This window comes from Osmerus mordax, chromosome 27 (genome assembly GCF_038355195.1).
Source record: "Osmerus mordax isolate fOsmMor3 chromosome 27, fOsmMor3.pri, whole genome shotgun sequence".
Lineage (NCBI taxonomy): Eukaryota > Metazoa > Chordata > Actinopteri > Osmeriformes > Osmeridae > Osmerus > Osmerus mordax.
Genome location: NC_090076.1, coordinates 10,276,898 through 10,294,375, shown reverse-complemented (window position 1 = coordinate 10,294,375; position 17,478 = coordinate 10,276,898). Strand labels below are relative to the sequence as shown.

At 47.3% G+C, this 17,478-nt stretch overlaps 1 protein-coding gene and 1 long non-coding RNA gene across 2 annotated transcripts in view; one reads left to right on the top strand and one right to left on the bottom strand.

Annotated features, from left to right (window-relative positions):
• The first annotated feature begins 16,109 nt into the window (after positions 1-16,109).
• Positions 16,110-16,592, top strand: LOC136936908 (uncharacterized). The gene is made up of 3 exons (XR_010875200.1): positions 16,110-16,178; positions 16,219-16,258; positions 16,539-16,592. It is a non-coding gene; the product is annotated as an uncharacterized lncRNA (long non-coding RNA).
• The window catches only part of tmem59l (transmembrane protein 59-like), a 7,333-nt gene continuing 6,287 nt past the window's right edge, over positions 16,433-17,478 (bottom strand). Inside the window, exon 8 of the mRNA XM_067230578.1 lies at positions 16,433-17,093. Coding sequence (XP_067086679.1) covers positions 16,935-17,093 — 159 coding nt within the window. The 3' untranslated portion in view covers positions 16,433-16,934. The remainder of the gene's footprint in view (positions 17,094-17,478) is intronic.

Genomic DNA, 17,478 nt, shown 5'->3' with positions numbered 1-17,478 from the left:
ACCACGTTAGAAAACTCTGCAAGGTCCGCGTCTTCTGGAACTTTTTTAACACATAACGACAATGTTGGACTTACTCAACCTCCGAGCAACGAGTAGAGAACGCAGTCTCCTGAGTTCTTTAGTACTCAGAAGTGTTCTTAGCAAATTTTTCACAATTTAATATACGTTCTCTCGTTGCATGGGTGGTATAAAGCATCATATTCTATAAAGTGTTCGAGTTGTTCCTCGCGTAAATTCAGAAGCCAAATCAGGTCGATGCGCACCGCGCGTAAAACGGAACCTGGACAAATAACAGTACTCGTCCCGGTGACAGAGAAAGTAGCACCAACTTGACGAAAGTTAAAGAGACCTCCCGCCTCACGCGACGCACGGCGCGCGGGACATCAGGCCGCGTACGGAACACACCTTTAAATGAGGGCAGTTTAGATAGTTTAGAAAGTTGGAGTCCGCATGCAGACAAGGCAGGTAAGACTCTGACACGATGTATAATTCACTTACTTTTCTCGTGCTTGGTTATCTGAAGGAACAACGGCCCCTTTTCCTTTGGCGTACATGCTGGATTCAGTTTTAAGACTTTTGCCCCACTCAACACCTGTCAAGGCAAGCAGGCAGGAAAACCTTCTATCTCCATAGCTACCCCGTCACTGTTACTTCTCCCTCCTCCTCTTTTTTTTCTTCTTTTTTTTCTCTTTTTTTTACATCTACAACATTGGCCACAAATCAGGCACAGTTTCTATTGGGCGACTTGAAACCGGCCGCTGGTGGATTTTTTTCTCGCTCAGCCGCTGTTAGAGAAACCTACTCACCCTCCCTCCACTGCGCGCCGGTGGGGGCTTCTTAAAGGAGAAGGCGCGATCTCCCTCCTTGTTTACCGAGCCCGGGAAGACGGTAGAGAGATGGAGGAACGGCAGGCCTGATAATGTAGCGATCCGGTTATCCATCCGGAGCATGTCACCGCTAAATAGAGGGACATGTGACATATTATCGTCACAGGTCTAAACATCTTCTCCATGTTCTCCTCCATGTTCTCATTCATGTTCTTCTTCATGTTCTCTTCCATGTTCTCTTCCATGTTCTCCTTCATGTTCTCCATGTTCTCCTCCATGTTCTCCTTCATGTTGTCCTTCATGTTGTCCTTCATGTTCTCCTTCATGTTGTCCTTCATGTTCTCCTTCATGTTCTCCATGTTGTCCTCCATGTTCTCCTTCATGTTGTCCTTCATGTTCTCCTCCATGTTCTCCTTCATGTTCTCCTTCATGTTCTTCTCCATGTTCTCCTTCATGTTGTCCTTCATGTTCTCCTCCATGTTCTCCTTCATGTTCTCCTCCATGTTCTCCTTCATGTTCTCCTCGGTTCTCTGGGGAGGGATCCCATATCCATCTGTGTGTGTCCATGTGTGTGTGTGTGTGGTCCATGTGTGCCTGTGTGTGTGTGGTCCATGTGTGCCTGTGTGTGTGTGGTCCATGTGTGCCTGTGTGTGTGTGTTTGTGTGTGTGTATGTTAGTCCCAAGCAGGCCCAGCTACAGGGTCTGTGGTCACCACAGCAGAGTTTAACACACCGGAGTGATCAATATCTCTTCTGTTCATTAAAGAAGCGATCATCTCTATTGAACAAGGCTAATCACGTACACTACACTTCCTGTCATGCATTTGAAGGTAATTAACTTGTCATAAGCAGTAATAAGAAGGTGTTCATTCAGACATGAACTGGTTGGATTTTGATAAGCTCATGGAGGCCTTCTCTCATACTGTACTGTGTGGGGGGGGGAGGAGAGGAGAGGAGGAGGAGAGGAGAGGAGGAGAAGGAGTAGAGGGGGAGAGAGGAGAGGTGGAGAGAGAAGAGGAGAGGGGGAGAGAGGAGAGCAGAGGGGGAGAGAGGAGAGGAGAGGGGGAGAGAGGAGAGGAGAGGGGGATAGGAGGAGAGGAGAGGGGGAGAGAGGAGAGAGGAGAGGAGAGGGGGAGAGAGGAGAGGAGGGGGGATAGAGGAGGGGAGAGGAGGAGAAGAGAGGGGAAGAGAGGAGAGGAGAGGGGGGGAGAGAGGAGGAGAGGAGAGAGGAGAGGAGTAACTTGACTGAAGAGCGTGAGATGACAGGTCAACCAAGGGACAGTGGAACAGTCTGGAGGAGGGGGGGAGGAGGAGGACGGGGGATGAGGGATGAGGGGGGGAGGGGGGGGGATGACAGTCCCTGATGTGACTCATCCTCCAGGAAGTAAACAACATCTCTGAATGTCTCAGGATGGATGGAGAGAGAGGGATGGAGAGAGAGGGATGCTATAAGAAAGGGGAGGGGTTCTGTGAGAGGAGAGGAGGAGGGGATAGGAGAGGAGGAGAGGAGTTCTGTTAGAGAATGTCCTCGGCTAGGCGGAACATCTCTTCATCTCCAACATTCACGCTCCAAGGTCAGAGGTCACCTCCACGGCTACAAATCTACTGTGTTTCTGTGTGTGAGTGCTCTGGTGTGTGTGTGTCCATGAGCCAGTGCATTTTTACACACATGTGTCTATCTCTGTTCCCATCCGTGTGTCTGTGCATGTGAGTCTGTGTGTGTGCGTGTCTGTATGCGGTGTGTGTTTGTGTGTGTGTGTGTGGTGCTGCATTGTGCAGGTCCTGGAGACAGACATCACTGGCTGGGATGATGAATGCTCCACAGCTAGCCACACCATCTATTCTGCCTAAGCACCAGGACACACACACACACATTGCTCTGCATGGTTATTGCCACCCTCCCTGGCTCAAGGAGGACACACACACACACACCTTCACACACACACACACACACCTTCACACACACTCCCGTACCTAGTCTTGCGAGGAAGGAGTATGAAGCCTGTGATACTACCTTTGCTGAGAAAGAAAGCGTGTGTGTGTACAGATGGAGTACACACACACATACCCACATACTCCTCCTGTAGGGAACTGTGTTTTAACTGAATGTACTTCTGAGAGCAGCCAGACACTAAACTATGACACATGCTCTGACTGCTGGAGACGCTGTGTGTGTCTGCGTGCAAGTTTGTGTGTGTTTGTGTGTGTGTGTGTGCGTGTAGCTCTGACTGCTGGAGACTCTGGGTCAAATTACTGTAGAGGTGGGGGAGGGAAGGGGAGGAGAGGGCAGGCGAGGGGGAGGGGAGTGGAGGGGGAGGGGAGGGGAGTGAAGGTGAGGGGGAGGTGAGGGGGAGGGGAGGGCAGGCGAGGAGAGACGTGAAAGGGGATGGAGAGAGGGAGAGAGGGAGGGTGGAAGGAGGAGGGGGAATGAGAGGGTGAGGGAGAGGTAGAGAAAGGGGGGGTGTAAAGGTGGAGGAGTGGGGGGGAGGGGAGGGCGGGTGGATTAGAGATCAGATCCAACAGTGATCTGGTGGCTTAAACACTGGATTAAAGAGACAGGCAGAGGATGGAAAAGGGAGTGTAAATGTAGTGATAACACACACATCATCACCACAGCCCATATGTCACTGCACACACACACCCACACAGTTTAGACAGCCCAGTCTAATGAACCAGCCACCCAGGAATACATCTGCATGATCGAAAACAGCCAGTGCATCTCCATCTGTATACATGTAATAACACACACACAACCCTGAGACACACACACACAACTAAACACACAAACGAACATCCAGCAGACAGAGGAGACCAGTAGACAGCGGCATAAGGACGCCCCCCCCCCTTTCCTACTGCTTCCCCTTCTTGTTCCCTTCACCCTACACTTCCTGTTCCCTTCCCCCTACACTTCCTGTTCCCTTCCCCCTACACTTTCTGTTCCCTTCCCCGTACACTTCCTGTTCTCTTCCCCTACACTTCCTGTTCCCTTCCCCCTACAATTCCTGTTACCTTCCCCCTACACTTCCTGTTCCCTTCCCCTACACTTCCGGTTCCCTTCCCCGTACACTTCCTGTTCCCTTCCCCCGACACTTCCTGCCCCTCCCCTTCCTGCATCCTGCCCCTCGCCCTTCCTGTTTTCCCATTCCTCCATTTGCAAACAGAACAGTGTTCAATCTGTCCCCAAAGGAACAATCCGTTCTCTCCTGAATAATAACATCTCTGCTCATAAAAACGTTTTAGTCCTCCTCTGCAAATTACTTTGTGAAGAGAGGAGGATTGAAAGGAGGGAGCACAATGTTCAGAAGCCACTCTATCAGTTAACCATGTCCGTTACCTAGGCTGTCTCTAAGATAGCTAATATGTGCTTTAGCTAGCCTGTCTAAAAGATAGCTAATATGTCCGTTAGCTAGCCTGTCTAGATAGCTCTAATGTTTAGCTTGCTAGCTTGTCTTGTGTCTGTTTCTCAATCAGCAGTGTACTGCTATATGTGTTAGCTGGTTACGCCATTTGTCAGAGTTAGCTAGCTCTTTAGTAATGCGTCAGTTAGACTAGTTAGCTGGCCTGTGTTTTTTTTGTTTGTAAATTTGGTTGTACTGTAAAGTGTGTCTCAAACCAAACTTAAACGGTACATCGTAGTTTGCACAGAATTACGATTTTACCATGGACAACCACAATATCACTGAAGATTTTGGAAGCAGTGTTAAATAACACAATTTAAAGCCAGCAAGCTCAACTGACTGAGTGAACCACCTTAAGAACGGACTACATGCAGGTAAACAAGCTAGCTAGTTATCGTTTATAGATGGCTGAATTGCTGTTTGGAAAGGTTTGTTTTTTGATTCATGACCAACTAGGAAGAGGGAACGTTTTAACACCCGATTGGGAGAACACCTGAAGGCTTTCAGAATGAGAGAGGGTTAGCTCTAAGTAACTTGAAGTTTGACGTCACTCGACATGAAAGCGTTTGTGGTGAAGGATGAAAAAAAAAAGTGCACAAACAAGTCATTATATTTGTTTATTTGGGTCGTACTCATTAGCGCAAAATGGCCATTGTGCCCTGGCATGTGGCCGAAACATTTTTGTGACTAAGAAGGCGAAATGGCCTTGCACAAAAAATGACGAAATTCCAAGCGTGGTTGTCAGCTAGTTTGTGTAGCTGCTAAAGGATAAAAGTTAATAGTTATTCTGTTCTTACTTATTAGCATACAGTGTAAAGCTATGCTAGCAAGCCCACAACCATGGTGTTGAGGCATTTAGCTAGCGGGTGAGGGTGACGGCAGCTCCAGGTTAGCGAGAGGCTAATCACCTCCCCAGAGGGGGCAGAAGGTGCGGGGTAATAAGCTGGGTAGGTCGGCTGCTTTTGATGTGATAATTTGAACTAACAGCCCCAGCCCTGACCGGGAATATGTACTTTGACACCAAGCAGAGACTCAGGACTGGAGGGTAGCTGTCACACACCACACACACACACAGCGTGGCCCGCCTGGTTGCCATGGTGCCAGCATATTGTCACCACAGGCTACTAGACCCCTGTTTATCAGGTGACCTCTTGAGTGTGTGTTCGTGTGTGCGTGAGTGAGAGTGAATGTGTGAGTGTGGTGTGTGTGGGTGAGTGTGATGTGAGAGTGTGTGTGTTCTGACTCCTCCCCATCACGCCCTGCTCAGTGGTAGACCTGGTTAGATGGTCATGTGTCTCACCTGCTCACCCCATCATACAGGGCTGTCTGTCAATATTTACATTACTGATGTCTCCCCCCCACCCCTCTCTCTCTCTTTCTCCCCTTCTCACCCTGCCCATCCCCACCCCACCCCTCTCTCTTTCTCTCTTTCTCCCCTTCTCACCCTGCCCATCTCTTCCTCTGCCCCCCCTCCCCTCTCTCTTTCTCCCCTTCTCACCCTGCCCATCTCCTCCTCTGCCCCCCCTTCCCTCTCTCTTTCTCCCCTTCTCACCCTGCCCATCTCCTCCTCTGCCCCCCCTCCCCTCTCTCTTTCTCCCCTTCTCACCCTGCCCATCTCCTCCTCTGCCCCCCCTCCCCTCTCTCTTTCTCCCCTTCTCACCCTGCCCATCTCCTCTGCCCCCCCCTCCCCTTTCTCTTTCTCCCCTTCTCACCCTGCCCATCTCCTCCTCTGCCCCCCCCTTCCCTCTCTCTCCCCTTCTCACCCTGCCCATCTCCTCCTCTGCCCCCCCCTCCCTCCCAAGTCTTTATGTGTCAGTTTCACCCTCCCCCCATAATTTTGCTGCTGTTGGAAAATTGCCCATAATTACTCCCTGTAAATAAACACACACACACACACTTGCTGTAAATGCTCTTATGCTCTTTTACTCTCTAGTGATTCTCCTGCCCCTCCCTCTCCCCAACACACACACACACAACAAGCATACATACACATCGTATAGCAAGAGTACACACACCAACACACACACACCACACACACACAGGAGTTTTCAGCAGACACACAGGTGCAGCTAACCCAGGTAGCATTCTTCTGTCTGTCACAGCTGCAACACAGATCTGTCAGGAGGGAGAGGGAGAGGGAGGGAGTGAAGGATAGAAGGAGAGAGTGGGGAGGAGGAGAGAGTGGGGAGAGAGAGGGAGGAGAGAGTGGGGAGGGAGAGAGAGAGGGAGGAAGGAGGTCAGTGAGTAGTGGAAAAAGCAGCTTTGACCTAATCTGGGATGTTTACTAGTTCTCTCCCTCTCCTCCCTCTCCTCCCTCCCTCCTACTGTCATCTTTCAAAATGTAGGCTAGAATGAAACTGGTGGGTCATAGCGGGAGGGGGGGGGGATGAAAGAGAGAAGATAGAATGTCTAAAAGGAGAGAGAGAAGAGGTAGAAATTAGAGAAAGACAGAGGTGGTAGAGAGAAAGAGGCGAGTAGGGAGAAAGAAAAAGGAGAGGAAGAGAGAATAGAGGGACAGCTTCTCTGCTGATAATCATTAACCTCTAGATCAATACTCCCTCCTGGTCTCACAACCAGGGGTGTACTGAGAGGGTGAGAGGAGAGAGACAGACAGACAGACTGAGAGAAGAGAGTGAGGGATGAGGAGGGCTATGAATGAGAGATTCATGCAGTAATAGTTCATTTGTCAAGTGTTAAGATCAGCTGATTGCATGTCAAGCAGTGCTTCTGAATGGTTACCCTCTGTACTCTATCCCACACACACAGATACACGTGTGCACACACACACACAGAGACACACACACACACAGAGACACACACACACACAGATACACGTGTGCACACACACACATTGTACACTAAATTATAGATTGACCTCATATTCCAGCTGACCTGCTAGTGTCCTCACTGAAGTTCCTCTTCAGAAAAGAAAGGAGGGGAGGGAGAGGAGAGGAGAAGGATGACAGGAGGAAAGGATAGAGAAGAGAGGGATGAGAAGAGGAGAGAGAAGAGAGGGATGAGAAGAGGAGAGAAGGATGAGAGGCGGAGAGAAGAGAGGGATGAGAAGAGAGGGATGAGAGGAGAAGAGAGGGATGAGAGGAGAAAAGAGAAGAGAGGGATGAGAGGAGAAGAGAGGGATGAGAGGAGAAGAGAGGGATGAGAGAAGGAGAGAAGGAGAGAAGAGAGGGATGAGAGGAGGAGAGAAGAGAGGGATGAGAAGAGAGGGATGAGAGAAGGAGAGAAGAGAGGGATGAGAGGAGGAGAGAAGAGAGGGATGAGAAGAGAGGGATGAGAGAAGGAGAGAAGAGAGGGATGAGAGGAGGAGAGAAGAGAGGGATGAGAGGAGGAGAGAAGAGAGGGATGAGAGGAGAAAAGAGAAGAGAGGGATGAGAGGAGGAGAGAAGAGAGGGATGAGAGGAGAAGGGAGAAGAGAGGGAGGGGAGGTTGGGAAGGGGAAAAGAGGCTAAGTCCACTGCCTGGAAAAATGCATAAACAATCCAGTCTAAATCTCCCTCAGTTTACTGCCAGTGTATCGGTTTCGTTCCCAGAATCCTTTGTGTTGTTCTACTGAACCAGACTCGGTCTCTCTCTCCGTCTGTTGATATGACCACTGAACATTTCCTCAGTGTCTGACTCGTTTACAACTCCGTCATTAAACCTTCCGTCTGTTTTTCAGTCTTATTATTGTCATTATTTTGCCATCGTTAGAGAACATGTTCGCCGGGTCGATGGTTTGATTCCTGACCTGTTTACCTCGGAGGAGGAGGAGTCTGATAACTACCTTCAGAACGTCCCCTTCACTGGGCCTCAGCCTCGCTCTCTCTCTCACACACACACACACGCACACAGGCATGCACACACAAACACATAGGCACACCCAAGACACACAAACACATACACGTACGCAGGGACACACAGAGGTGTACACACCAGACACACACACATTCCTTGCTCCTGGGCTGTGGTGGTGGACAGACCACAGACAGGCAAGGAGAGGTAGAGAGGGGGGAGGGAGGGAGGGGAGGAATGGATGGAGTGAAAAAAGGGGAGGGAGAGCAAAAAAGAGGGAGAAAGAAAGAAAAGGAGACAAAGAGAGAAAGGGGAGGGCCAGGCTTCCACTCTAACTGATTACTGCAGAAGATTCAGCTTCCTCCCCCTCTCCCTCTCTTACCCTACCTCCCTCCCTCTCTTAACCTCCCTCCCTCTCTTCCTCCCCCCATCTCTCCCTCCCCTCTCCGAGATGTAAAAGTGCTCTGGAGCGTTCATGTCTCCCTGTAAAACATCTGTTCCATGGTGAGCTGTCTGCAGAGACCCCACCCGCTTCCTCCCCCACTCTCCCTCTTTCTCTTCCCCCTCTCCCTCACTTCCTCTCCCTCTCTTCCTTTCTCTCTCTTCCTCCCTATCTCACTCTTTCTTTGGCTTCCTCTCTGTCCATCCCCCTCTCCCTCTGTCTCCCACTCTATCTGTCTCCCTCTCTGTCTTTTTGTAAAGCAGTTTTCTCTCCTGTGTTCTCTCTCTCTTCTCTCTTTCTCTCCTCTCTCTCTGTCTCTCTTTCCTTCCCAGCCGTCCTCAGGAGACAACGTCACCACATGGATCTGATTTCTGGATTTCACTTCTTCCTCCCTCCTCTTACTTCCTGGTTGTGACTTCCTGTTCTGACTCTAGGATACTGATACAAATATTTGTTTATAAAAAAAACAGATATTCCGATATATCGGCCGATATAAAAATAAATCCAGAAAAGCGTAACAAAACAAACTGATTTCCCGAATATTAGTTATTTGTAGTTTACATTTAGTCATTTTTAGCAGACACTCTTATCCAGAGCGACTTACAGTAAGTACAGGGACACTCCCCCGAGGAAAGTAGGGTGAAGTGCCTTGGCCAAGGACACAAAGTCCTATTAAACCGGCAACCTTCTGATTAATAGCCCGATTCCCTAACCGCTCAGCCATCTGATTCCTGTTATTATTTCCTCACTAAAATAAAATGATAATGCAGTTTAAAAATAAACTTGTTTGTTTTATTGTTACAACAGAACCGAGGAACATCAAAATATATTAAAGTTCTGATAAAGAAAATTTATAAAAATACAAACTTAAGATATGAAACTTAAAGTCCTACAAAAACCCATTAATAAAAAAAAAAAAGTAATAAAAAAAACTAACATTAATATTCATTTATCGTCCATTATAAATGCCGAAACCGATAGTTTGGAAAATGTCTAATATCGGCCGATAATATCGGCCCGCCGATATATCGGTCTGGCTCTTCCCAGGAGCCTCTGTGTACTACAGGAAGGTGCTGGTGAACAGCGACATCAGGACAGCGACGTGTGCTGGGATGATCTACATCTGATGTCTGCATAGTAGTGTTGGGTACCGCAACCCGGTTCCACTATGGAACCCGTTCCTACGCATCCGGTAGGAATCGGACCGGAGAACGCACATTTCGGTTCCTCATTTTGATTCTACTTAATGTGTCGACTGAAATATTTTCCCTCTGTTGCTCCGAAACGGATGTAGCCTAAACTATCACATTTTCTCTAAAATGTTCTCGTAAATGTAGGCTACTTTCAAAATGCCCTATTTTCCCTCTGGGCTCACCAAAACGGACGTTAAAGCATATTACACATTCACTGCACGTGATCGCTAGTAAACACATTAACCATTCACTGCACGTGATCACTAGTAAACACATTAACCATTCACTGCACATGATCGCTAGTAAACATATTACACCTGCTCTGCTAGTCTATCGTTAGCTAGCTTTTAGTGCATTTGCCTATAGCGAAGCGGTCGAAAGTGTGGCTGTATTTCACAGCTAAGGATTCTGACATTGCAAAATGCAACAAATGTTTCCAAACGATTACGTGCAAAGGGGGAAGCATGTCGAATTTATTGAAACATGCGGCGACACACGGATACTTCTTAAAGCAGAGGGATGCACCGTGTTCGACAGCTTGCGGACTTCAGTCCCTGGTCCTGGGACAGCCTCCCCAATTAGTCTGCCCTTTCAAACTCATACCTGTGTGTACACGCCTCTTCGACACCATCTGAGAGAGTTTTCTCCTGTGCAGGACATGCCATAAGACAGGAGAGGTGTCATATCTTGCCAGAGAAGGCAAATATGGTAATCTTTCTGCAAAAGAACTGCTGAAGTTTGAAGCTGGTTTAGTTAGCATACCAACTCAACATTTATTTTGTTGTTACTTGTTAATAGTGTAACTGTTATTTATTGTTAAATGATTGTAGTTGTGTGTTAGGTGACTTAGTTTTACTTATTATATATTTAAGCAAGCTACATCAAAACGTTAATATATTGGTACATTTTAATAATTTTCCATTTAACCCTCGTGCTGCCTTTGGGTCACATGACCCAAAGGTTCATAACGAACCATTGTTGTGTTTACCCAATTTTACCCAATACAAAAACAAATAAAAATAATTTTCTTTTAACATTCGCAATGTGGGGTGTCTGAGACAGCCCAACGGTTAAAAGAAAATGCTTAACTTTGTTGTTGTATTGTTACAACATTGTTACTGCAGGAACACAGACTATATAACCACCTCTGTTACTGCAGGAACACACAGACTATATAACCACCTCTGTTACTGCAGGAACACAGACTATGTAACCACCTCTGTTACTGCAGGAACACACAGACTATATAACCACCTCTGTTACTGCAGGAACACAGACTATATAACCACCTCTGTTACTGCAGGAACACACAGACTATATAACCACCTCTGTTACTGCAGGAACACACAGACTATATAACCACCTCTGTTACTGCAGGAACACACAGACTATATAACCACCTCTGTTACTGCAGGAACACACAGACTATATAACCACCTCTGTTACTGCAGGAACACACAGACTATATAACCACCTCTGTTACTGCAGGAACACAGACTATAACCACCTCTGTTACTGCAGGAACACACAGACTATATAACCACCTCTGTTACTGCAGGAACACACAGACTTCTTCCTTCCTCTCTTCCTCTCATCATCCTCCCTGACCCAGAGACAGAGACAGTGTGATGGAGTTAATCCACTCTCTCACACACACACACTCTCTCACACACACACACTCTCTCACACACACTCACTCACTCAGACACACACACACTCTCTCACACACACACACTCTCTCACACACACTCACTCACTCAGACACACACACACACTCTCTCACACACACACACACTCTCTCACACACACTCACTCAGACACACACACACACTGTGAAGAATACATACAAATGACATGTGACTGGTGCATGTGACATTAAAGCCCTGGAGATACTGACACACACACCACACACACTCTACACACACCACACACACTTTACACACACGCTACACACACACACCACACACGCTCTACACACGCTGGACATTCTGGAAAAGGTCAAAACAATTAGTGATTTTAGTTTACAGCAGCCATCACAGCGACGGTGGTCTGAGGATTCGTTTAGTTTGAGATCCAGCCTTGTTACACGAGTGTTTCATCTCAGACCAGTGGCCTCTGCTCTGTTAACACCTGAGAAGTATTCTTGTATTTTGAGGTGTTGTTCACTCAGTTGATGACGTTCTTTAACTCAAATGGCTCCAGGCAATTAATGTAATCAAACCATTTCAGTGAACGAAACCTTTTAGCTGTTACCGTACGGACAACATCGCTCTAGGCTGCAGAATTAAGAGATGCCCAAACACTGTTACTATTAAAGTCTTTTAAACTAAACACAGCCTTTAAAGGGCCTACACTTCCCCTTAAAGCATTAATATTATGCAGTAAAATCATAATGTGACCGTCATATAATTTCAATATTTTTTTCTGTAGTATATGATATAATGTATAGGGTAATTGACATATGTTGACTGTATAATGCAGCAGGAATCATTAGTGTGCTCGGTGTCCTATGTTGTACGGGTGATACCCGGTAGTCGATCAGCTGCATATCGCCTCGATCTCTTATGACGATAATAAACATGGGGGAAATGTTACGAATAATTTAATGGAGGAAACAAAAAAACATTTTTTTGTTATTGGATTTCAATGTCGGGACGATTTTCTGAGTAAAATTGAGACCGTATTCTATAATTCCTCCTTATCAGCTAAGACTTAGTTATTTACTTTAAAATTGACTCATTTCTTATTCCAGCGGAGGGGGGCAGGACGCTGACTTCAACAGTTGCTTCATGACCCAAAAAACTGTCAGTCTTTCCCTGGAATAAATTGTGGAATGTTCCATTTTTCAGAGCAGGGGGAGCGGCCTCGACAAACAAGACCCCCAACAGAAAGAACCTGAAACATCTCGCTTCTCCAAGCCTCCGACACCAGCTCACATTTGCTTTCCTTCATATAGTGATGTTTCGTTCTCCAGCAGCAATTTATTTGTGAAAATCGAAAGAAAAGACTTTTGGTTTCTGACACATAACCCGCCCGGAAAAGCTCGTGTTCGAGGCGGCTCATAGTAGAATCAATTCACCGGGAGGGGAGATTGAAACCGTCGACTCATGCTCGTGCGCCGGGTTTGGAGAGAGCCGTGTCGGCGGCTCGGGTTTAGCAGTCCGCGTGCCTCCCGTGCTGTGCATGTGTGTGTGCATGTCTGTACGGCGGGAAGGGATTGGAATATTAATTTGAAGGTATAGAAAGCTGTCTTTAGGAGAAGCTTTTCAATGAAATCTAATTAACATTTCACCAAACTGTTGCGAGTTAGTGCGTTGTTTTATAATATTAATAATAATAATGATTATCGTCACAATTATTATTATTATTATTACGTGTGTTTTCTACAGAAGTAATATGAAACTCTTGCAGTATATTGCTAGATGTTTACTATCCAGACAGCACCTTTCCATGTCTTTAACATGAAGATGTTTGTAGAGTTGACTGTGAGGGTATGTGCCCTTGTTAATGTGTGTGTGTGCTTGCATGTGTGTGCACTGTGAATCCCTATGTGCGCATGCCTGTGTGTGTGTGTGTGCGCATGCCTGTGTGTGTGTGTGTGTAACTGTGTGCGTGTGTTACCACACTGACCTCTGTCTGACCAGGAACATGGTGGTTTGACTGTGAGCCCCCACACACACACACACTCACACACACACTCGCTCTCATACACGCACACACTTCACGGCCTCTCACACAACACAGTCTCCATGACTGGCCTAAACTCACCACTCATCCATTCTGTCCATCATCTCATCTTCTGAACTCTCTCCCTCTTTCTCTCTCTCCATACACGCCTCTTCTCTCAGCTCTGAGTCTCTATGTTTTTCTCTGCACCTCTCTCACTTCCTCTCCCCCCTCTCTCTCTCTCTCTAGCTCTCTCATCAGTCCATAACTGTCAGACATGTCCCATGGTTCAGTCTTCTGTGGAGACGGTTGAAGAGGAGGAGGGGGAGGAAGATGACCAGGAGAGGAGAGGAAGAGGAGGGGGAGGAATAGAGGAGGAGGAAGGCTGCAGGGATGTTTAGCAGGTTGGATCCAGCATCAGCAGGTCTGGCTGATAAGAGAGCAGCAGCAGTGGCTCTCTGGTGTGTGTGTGTGTGTGTGCGTGTGGCAGGGGCAAGGAGAGCCTCCAGTCTCCAGGAATGATTAAAGCTGTAATGTCAGAGACCACTGCTCAAATCTCGGTCCATAGCCCCCCCTGCAGGAGTCAGGCGGTGGTGCAGATGAATCTCTGACCTCATACCAGACAGCTGGGAGACTGTCCATTTTGACCAAGTCTATGTTCCACTTTGACCAAGTCTATGTTCCACTTAGACCAAGTCTATGTTCCACTTAGACCATGTCTATGTTCCACTTAGACCAAGTCTATGTTCCACTTAGACCAAGTCTATGTTCCACTTAGACCATGTCTATGTTCCACTTAGTCCAAGTCTATGTTTCAGATCTAGTGTAGAGCTAACCCAAGTCCTGACACTCTGCATGTTACTCCCACTCCTTCTCCTATCCCTCCTCATCCTTTCTTCCTCCCTACCCCTCCTCCTCCTCCCCCTCTCCTCCTCAACCACCCTCTATTACTCCTCCTCTCTCTCTTCCTCCTCTCCCCCCCCCTCCCCAGTGGAATCCACGCTATTCTTAGCCAGATCAGACCAGATCAGATAGCTGGTGTGGTTTCACTGTTTCTGGCGCTAGCCATCATCTGCTGTGATCATTCTGTTCTCCCTCCAGCATTCCCACACTCACACACACACTCACACACACACCCACACACACACACTCGCACATGGGAGACCAGCTGCAGTTCACCTCATTCATCCCTCATAAGACAGATAGACAAATAAATAAATAGACAGGCAGACAGATAGCAGGTTGGTTATAGGTACAAATACAGTTTGATTTGACTGATTGTTACTGGCTGGCGGGCTGGTTACAACTGACTGGCTGGCTGTTTTCCTGCAGACTGATTCATCTTCCAGCAGGCTCTGGTTAGCCATTGATGGCTCTGGTTAGTCATACAAGTCCCCTCAATGTACAGTAAGAATCATTTGATGCTGGAATAATTTTTTTCCTACCTTTTTTTTTAACCCCTGCTAACTCTCACTAGCAAGGTGCCACACGCATGAAACTTACTCTGGTTACTCATACTAGTCCCCTCAATGTACACTAAGAATCATTGAATCATTTGATGCTGGGATATACAGAACAGAAATGACATGGGGGGGTGCATTTCAGGGCAGGGTTGTGTGTTGTGCTAAGAAATGCACCCCTGCTAAGAAATATACAGTAAGAATCATTTGATGCTGGGATTTTACAGAATGAAGTTGACACAACTCTTTCTTTATGGCTCACAGGAAGCTGCTGTGTGAGATATGGAACTCTGCTGCCCCCATGTGGATTAAATCAAACTTTATACAGCGCATTTCACAATGCAGACAGAGGAAGAACTGCTTGTTAGACTCCACCTCCACCACCTCCATGCTGTGTGTCAGGTGTGTGTGTGTCAAGTGTGTGTCATGTGTGTGTGTGTGGGGGTGGGAGAGTTGGGCAGGAAGTTTGTGGAAAAATGTCCAGATGTTTTAGAAGCTCCCTGCTACTGCGCACACACACACTGTAAACACGCACACTGTAAACTCACACACTGTAAACACACACACACTGTAAACACACACACAGTACTGAAACAGAAAAGAGACATCTACTCAGTTTAACATGAAAACATTTTAATTGGTCGTGTTGTCATGTTGTCAGTATTATTATTCCACTGAAACTCAGCAGAGAAAAGAGCAAGGAGAATAATTTATCTGATGGTGGAGAAGGGGGGGGGAGGGCGGAGTGAGTGAGACGAGGAGGAAGAGGGGAGGAGGAAGTGAGGGGAGGAGAGGAGGGGAGGAGAGGAGGGGAGGAGGAAGTGAGGGGAGGAGAGGAGGGGAGGAGGAAGTGAGGGGAGGAGAGGAGGGGAGGAGAGGAGATGGGGAGGAGAGGAGGAGGATGGGAGAGGAGATGGGGAGGAGAGTAGGATGGGAGAGGAGAGGAGGGGAGGAGGATGGGAGAGGAGATGGGGAGGAGAGTAGGATGGGAGAGGAGAGGAAGGGAGGAGGATGGGAGAGGAGATGGGGAGGAGAGTAGGATGGGAGAGGAGAGGAGGGGAGGAGGATGGGAGAGGAGATGGGGAGGAGAGGAGGGGAGGAGGATGGGAGAGGAGATGGGGAGGAGAGTAGGATGGGAGAGGAGAGGAGGAGGATGGGAGAGGAGAGGAGGAGAGTAGGATGGGAGAGGAGAGGAGGGCCCACCTCCGAGTTTACTCAGGAGCATATTACTACATATTACTACTATGGTTACATGGCTGGTGCTAACGATACAGCAGCTTATCTGGAAACAGCCCAAGCTGGTGGGGGTTACTTTGCAGTACGCATCATCATCACCCCCCATGTGTAAAACAGCTGGCTATTAGAAAGCGCAGGGCACAGCATGGGATGAACAGTACTGATCAGGTTATTGATCATGATAGTACTGTAGTACAGTACTGATCAGGTTATTGATCATGATAGTACTGTAGTAGAGTACTGATCAGGTTATTGATCATGATAGTACTGTAGTACAGTACTGATCAGGTTATTGATCATGATAGTACAGTAGTAGAGTACTGATCAGGTTATTGATCATGATAGTACAGTAGTACAGTACTGATCAGGTTATTGATCATGTTAGTACTGTAGTAGAGTACTGATCAGGTTATTGATCATGATAGTACAGTAGTACAGTACTGATCAGGTTATTGATCATGATAGTACAGTAGTACAGTACTGATCAGGTTATTGATCATTTTAGTACTGTAGTAGAGTACTGATCAGGTTATTGATCATGATAGTACAGTAGTACAGTACTGATCAGGGTAGCAGTGATCTACTGGTGAACATGACCATGCTTCACTCTACCACACATACTGGTCCTGAACACACAAGCTTGAATAAATAAATACACTGAATTATGACGTTATTACTACTGTTCCTAGAGAGCAGGGTGGCTCTGCTTCAACTGGGAGTCCTGATTTTATTGATTTGATATCATGTTAGCAAATACACACACACACATGCTCACACACACACACACACCGTAACTGCTCTGTCCTCTCAGGGTTAGTGTGTGTCAGTATGTGTGTGTGTGTGTGTTGCTATTTAACTGTCTACCACAGGAGATGTAGACATGGTTACTCTGGGAAACCAGAGCAAAGCGATTCTATTGGTTCCTTAGAGAGCTGTCTTGTTGAGGTCGACCTTGACAGGCAGAGGACCCGCCTCCTCGCCCTCCTCTGATTGGTCGACGGCCACGGCGATGACGGGGGTCAGGTGGGAGGGGCTGACCTTCCGGACGTCGTCCAGGAACTCCTTATCTCCGTTAATACTCAGCTGAGACATACACACACACAGGTACACACACACACACAGGTGGATGTTTGTGTTTGTATAATATACAGTACCAGTCAAAAGTAATGGGAAAATGTGTCCAAACTTTTGACTGTTACTGTATATGTGTGTGTACCTGAGTGTGTGTGTGTGTGTGTGTGTGTGTGATTGTGTACCTGAGTGTGTGTGCGTGATGGTGTACCTGAGTGTGTGATGGTGATGGTGTACCTGAGTGTGTGTGTGTGATTGTGTACCTGAGTGTGTGATGGTGATGGTGTACCTGAGTGTGTGTGTGTGTGATTGTTACGTCCCCCTGTTTACTGTACGTAACAGTGATGGTGTACCTGAGTGTGTGTGTGATGGTTAACCTGAGTGTGTGTGTGATGGT